The following is a 6,555-nucleotide window of genomic DNA, read 5'->3' as shown; positions in this document are numbered from 1 at the left end:
TCCCTAGCAATATTTTTAGTGTCCAAGAAGCGGAACAAGAAAGATAAACACAACAATTTTGTAGCACTACGTGGAGAGTGTGAGTAGTTCTTGGGACCGGTTCACTGTTTTCATAAGAGGTGTTCCAAATCACCATACTGATGATGATTCGCTGAAGGAATATTTCTTCTGAGATCATCATGAAAACAGTAAGGTAGTATTTGATACTATTGCTGAAGGTTCTTATGGTTAGTGAACTTTTGAATAGATTGTAGAGAAGCTGGAAAAGATTTCTCGGAACAATAAAACTTGGAGCACTATGAGGTCAGATACTGGGAGAAATGCGTTTTCTATTCAAGCTAAAAGTAACCAGCTTGAAGATGAGATTCATGAGGAGATGTCTCAGATGAGGACTGAATTGGGGTAGGTGTTGAATCATGTAAGTGGATGCACGGAAAAGGTTAATACTATATATTATTTGAATAAAAATCAACCACTGGTTAATAAGTGTTACTATGTAGAGGATACTTATGCGGTGAATGATTAGACGGGTGTTTCCGGCCAAACGCCTAAGGTTCCGGTGAGGGTAGTTTGCTCCAAGGTCAAGGAAACCTTGGTCGGAACTATGACAACAACAATTGAGAGGGTCAATATGTCTTGTATGGGAACATTAATCACAACAATAAATACAAGTGGAACAACTATGGAAACAGAAACGATAAGGTTGGACCTAATATTCCCCCTCAAAATTGGGAAGCTAATATTAGGGAAGCTGGAGGTAATATGGTGCGTATTAAAAATATGACGCAGAAGATGATGAGGAGATTTGATGCAGCTGATGAGGATGTGAATGATATGAGAAATGACTTGTCTGGTATTGGTCAAAAAGTTTATGCCCATTCAGTGTCAATCAAACATCTTGTGTAGCAGAGGACTTAGTTGTCTACTATAATGAAACCATGTCAACTTGACACTCTTCTTAGCAACACTATCCAGAATTCAAATAATGATTGGAATTGTATGACATTCACTACTCTAGGAGGTAAGAAAACCATTGATCCACCTATGTTTTTTGGGTTGTAAATAGAGACTAGAAAATATGATGATGTGGTCGTGATTAGTGGAGAGTTCGAGAATGCGACACAGAAAGAAGAGGAGATAATGCAGAATGTTGTTACCATACCTAGACCTCCACCTCCCTTCCCAAAGAGGTTAGCGAAAAAGACTGAAGAAGGAAAATACCGCAGGTTTATTATCATGTTGAAGAAGCTTTTCATTAATGTTCCATTGATATAAGTTTTGGAGCAAATGCCTGGGTGTCAAAAGTTTGTGAATGATATGGTGACAAAGAAAAGGACAATAAGCTTCGGATATGATAATAGATTGCAACATTGTAGTGCTATTGCTTCAACGTCCCTTGTGCAGAAGAAGGACGATCCTGGTTCCTTCACTATTCCATGTACTATCGGGTTGTTGCACCTTGTCAAGGCATTGTATGATCTTGGTTCTATCATCAACCTCATGCCATTGTCTATTTATAAGAAGTTGGGTCTGGGAGATCCAAAGCCTATTGCGATGCAGTTTTTATGGCTGACAAGACTATGAAGAGGCCCATTGGTGTACTCCATGGTGTGTTTGTGAAAGTTGAGTCGTTCATATTTCTAATGGATTTTGTGATTCTTGACTGTGAGGTTGATTATTAGGTTTCCATCATTTTTGGAGATCATTGCTTGCCACTGGTCATGCTTTGGTTGATATAAAAAAGGGGCAGATGAAGTTCAGACTGAACAATGACGATGCAACTTTCTACATATATAGTTCCATGCAGCATAGTGGTAAGATCTAATAAATATCTTCTATAACTTATAGAGTTGAGAGTGGGTCTGAGGTGCATATTGAATAAAGATTGGGTGTTGAGGCACTAGCAGCGGTTATGACAAACTTTGATAGTAGTGTTATTGAAGAGTATGATAAGTTGGTGGCTGCACTTGATAGATGAAAGTATCAGTCAAAACCAAAGAAGTTAGAGCCAGATATTATGAATCATAAGTCCCCACCTGCAAGATCGTTTCTTGCAGAAGCACCAACATTTGAGCTTAATGATCTACCATCACATTTGAGGTATGTATTCTTGGGGAGACATGAGACTTTACCGGTCATCATTGCGGCAGATATAAATGAGAGACAAGTAGAGTGCTTGGTTGCCGTGTTTAAGAGGTTCAAGCGAGCTATTAAGTGGAATATTACAGACATTATTGGGATCCCCCCAGGTATTTGTTCTCATTAAATCCAACTCATGCCAGATCACAAGCCTAGTATCGAGCATCAGAGAAGATTAAATTCGCCTATGCAAGAGGTAGTGAAAAAAGAGATCATCAAGTGGTTAGATGCCAGAGTTATCTATCAAATATGTTCCTAGATAACGGAACACAATTGGACTTAGAGACGATTAAAACTTCTAGAATATGAGAAAAAGTTCCCTACGCTGAAAACGTTGACTCTCCCTCTCCTTATCATGCTATATGAATGAAAACTTCTCTTAAGGGAAGATCCTGTGCCCCAAGCTATATATTTAGTTTCCATGTCTGCATTCTTTGATTTGGAATCCAAAGTACAATGAAAAGCCAGTTCAGAACTCTAGAAAAGTTTTCATCTATTTTGTATTTTTAGAATTTTGGCAACATGGCCGGGTGGTTAGGCAAAGGACCACAAATCCTTTTTTCCCCTGTTCAAATCCTAGTATCGCCTGATAAAAAAGTTGGAAATCTCTTTTTTTTCTTTTGTCGATCTAACTAGCCGAATGATTAGCTAGAAGAAAGATGCCGAAGTTATTTATTCCATTGCAGATAGTAGTTGGGTGTGTAAAATTTAATGTGTGCCTAAGAAGGGTGTTATTACTGTGGTGCCTAATGAGATAAATAAGCTTATTTCTATGTCGACCATGATCGAATGGGGAGTCGGCATGGACTACCAAAATTTAAACACTTCGACAGAAAAATACCATTTTCCTATGCCATTCATAGACCAGATGTTGGATAGACTTGTGGGTAAGGGCTGGTACTGTTTCCTTGATGGTTATTCGGGCTAAAATAAAATTTCTATAGATCTGGAAGACCAATAGAAGACCACATTCACTTGCCCGTATGAGACTTTCGCATTTAAACAGATGCCATTTGGTTGTGCAATTCTCCAGCAACCTTCCAACATTGTGTAATGTTGATATTCTGTGATATGGTGGAGGATACTATGGAGGTGTTCATGGATTATTTATCTGTTGTATATGATCGTGTGATCGTCTTTTGGATCATTTGGCCGAGGTACTTAAAGTTGTGAAGACTGCAATTTAGTGCTAAATTCAGAGAAGTGTCACTTTATTATGAAAGAGGGTAAGGTGTTGGGACATCAGATCTCTGAAAAAGGTATTGAGGTTGATAAAGCTAAATTTGAGGTAATATAAAAGCTTCCACCACCTATCTCTATAAAAGGGGTGAGAAGTTTTCTTGGGCATGCTGGTTTTTATCGGAGGTTCATAAAAGATTTCTAAAAAATTGCACATGCATTGTACAAACTTCTAGAAAAGGAGTGTAAGTTTGATTCTGATGATGCTTGTCTGAGAGAATTTGTAGAGTTGAAGGAGAAATTAGTTAATGCACCTATCATTATATCACCGGATTGGGGAGAACCGTTTGCCATCATGTGTGATGCAAGTGGGGTAGCACTTGGCGTGGTATTGGGACAAAGGCGAGAAAATATACTTCACCCAATTTACTATGCAAGAAAAGCTGTGAATATGGCCCAAAAGAATTACACTATGACCGATTAAGAGCTTCTTCCAGTGGTGTTTGCCTTTGAAATTTTGATCCTACTTTGTTGGTACTAAGGTCATAGTGCATATTGAACATTCTGCATTGAGGTATTTAATAACTGAGAAAGATGCTAAACCAAGGTTTATTAGGTGGGTATTGTTGCCATAAGAGATTGACTTTGTAGTGTAAGATAGGAAGGACACTGAAAATCAAGTTGCTGATCACTAGTCAAGATTGGAGGAAGTGGATATGCTCAAGCTTTGTGATAGACCTGATATTAATGAAGATTTTCTAGATGAACAGGTGTTGGATTCTTCTCATGATTTGATTCCTTCGTTCCCAGAGTTTGCTAGTTATTTGGCAAGAGATTTGGTGAGCACAAATTTTCTTTTCACCAAAGGAAAAAGTTTATGCATGATGTGAAAAAAATCTTTTGGGATGAGCCTTACCTATATCGTAGTTCTGCTGATGCGATTATTCATCGCTTTGTGCCTGAGGTTGAGATATTTTCTGTACTTGAGGCGTATCATTCATCGCCTATTGGTGGGCATCATAGTGGTATTCAGACTACACATAAGATTTTGCAGTTTGGATACTACTGGCCTACCATCCACCAAGATGCTTATGATTTTTCCTAGTCTTGTTATCGTTGCCAAAGAGAAGGTGGGATTTCAAAGAGGCAAGAGCTTCCTATGAATCCTACATTGATGATAGAGTTGTTAAATGCATGGGGAATTTATTTTATGGGTCTATTTGTGAGATCATATGGAATGAAGTATATTTTTGTTGCGTTTGATTACGTGTCGAAGTGGGTGGAAACAATCTCTATTCTCAACAATGAAGGCAAGAGTTTAAGAACATTCTTAGAAAAGAATATCTTCTCCAGATTCGGTACACCTAGGGAGATTAATAGCGATGGAGGTTCCTACTTTTGCAATAATTTTTTCAAGGCGCTATTTGAGGAATTGGTGTCCGCCACAATGTAGCCACTCCTTACCATCTGGAGGCTAGTGGGCATGTTGAAGTGTCTTACAGAGAGATCAAATACATTTTTACGAAGAATGTGAATGCTAATAAAACAGATTGGTTGAGGGATCTTGATGATGCTTTATGGTCTTATCGCACTTCATAAAAGACTCTCATAGGTATGTCTCCTTACAAACTTGTGTATGGGAATTCTTGTCATTTACCGACAGAGCAAGAACATAGGTCTGTGTGGGAAATGAAGAAGCTAAATCTGGATCGGGGTGCAACATCTACTCAGAGGATGAATGACTTGAATATGATGGATGAGTTTTGCCTACAATCCTATGAGAGTTCTACCTTGTACAAAGAGAAAATGAAGAGGTATCATGATCAAAGAATTTAAAAGCGAGAATTTGTTGTGGGTGATCATGTGCTTCTATTAAACTCTAGGTTGTGCTTTATTCCGGGAAAACTCAAGTCCAAATGGAATGGACCATTTTTTCTCACCAAAGTTCTCCCTCATGGAGCGGTTGAGCTCGAAAACAGTGAAGGAACATGGTTCATGGTCAACAGTCAAAGGATCAAGATTTACATGGGGAACGAGGAGAGTGTGCAAGAGGTTGTTAAGGACTACTATCTTGATGACATATGATTAATCAAGAGGTTTGCATCGTGCCAAAACGTTAAATCAAATGCTGCTTGAGAGGCATTCCAAGATGTACAATCTAGCCAACTATACATTTTTCTTTCGATTTAGTAGTTCTCTTTGTTTAGTTGGTTTACTGTATTCCTTTTTGTTTTTTTAGTGTTGTCTAGATATAGAATAGGGTCTGTCTAAAAAGTGTCCTGAAAATGTAAAAAGAATGTCCTAATGGTTGCTACATGTGCAGGGGCATAATGCAAAATCGACAAAAAAAAGCCTGGTGTTGAGGTCTACGAACCCCATTGAGGTCCGTGGTTCAACCCACGGATCGTAAATGGAATCCGTAGATCTCACGCAAGTCTTTGGTATTTTTTTAAGTTTAAGTGTAATTTACTGTCCCAATCTACGGACCGTAGATCGGCCCACTAACCGTAGATTGGGTCTCGTGGGTGCAAACACTTGTTCTGCTTGACCCAACCTGGACCCCTCCAATTTAAAATCCCCCAATTCGAAATCATTCCCACTTCCCTCCATTAACTACCAAACCGTTTCTAACCTCCCATTCTATTAACTTACTCCATAATCACTCCATAACTCCTCCATAAATCATCCCTTTTCTTCTCCACAATCCCAAATTTCCACTCATCCACAAAACTCGCAAAGAGGTTCGGTGTTCGGGTTTGGTGCATAAAGGCAAAGTTGTGGTATTGATAGCTGATGCTTATGGTGACCATGACACTAACCTACAGTACGAGTGTTTACGATCGTCAATAAAATAGTAACTGAACCAATGGTTTGGGTCGTGTGCAAAGGAAGTGGTAGTGAAAATAGTAGTTAATTAGAATTTTATTCTAATTTGTCGTAGCTAAATAAATTTGCGAATGAAAACACAGTAAATCAAAGGAGCGATAGTTAAGTGTTAAATATAAAAGGGGTTTGGTCACAAGTATAGTAAAAATGATAAAAATACAAACAGTATGGGGAGAAGTTCTTGGGGTGTGACCGCAATATAAGTTAAGTTAAATTAATGCGTACATGCTTTTGATAGGAAATTTTGAAGATAATACTGACTAGGCTAAGCTTTAGATGAAAATAACTTCCCTCTCGGGCAACTTACCCTGTTTCAAATGGGTTCCTCTCGGACACGATTTTCTGCATGAT

General features: G+C 38.5%; 1 protein-coding gene across 1 annotated transcript; it reads left to right on the top strand.

Moving 5' to 3' along the window:
• The first annotated feature begins 4,932 nt into the window (after window positions 1-4,932).
• On the top strand, window positions 4,933-5,403 carry LOC107022161. Its single transcript, XM_015222851.1, has 2 exons — window positions 4,933-5,132; window positions 5,202-5,403. Exons 1-2 carry the CDS (start codon window positions 4,933-4,935, stop codon window positions 5,401-5,403), a joined length of 402 nt encoding a protein of 133 aa, XP_015078337.1.
• The last annotated feature ends 1,152 nt before the right edge of the window (window positions 5,404-6,555 follow it).

The sequence above is a fragment of the Solanum pennellii genome, chromosome 6 (genome assembly GCF_001406875.1).
Source record: "Solanum pennellii chromosome 6, SPENNV200".
Classification (NCBI taxonomy): domain Eukaryota; kingdom Viridiplantae; phylum Streptophyta; class Magnoliopsida; order Solanales; family Solanaceae; genus Solanum; species Solanum pennellii.
This window is presented reverse-complemented; position numbering and strand designations above follow the sequence as displayed.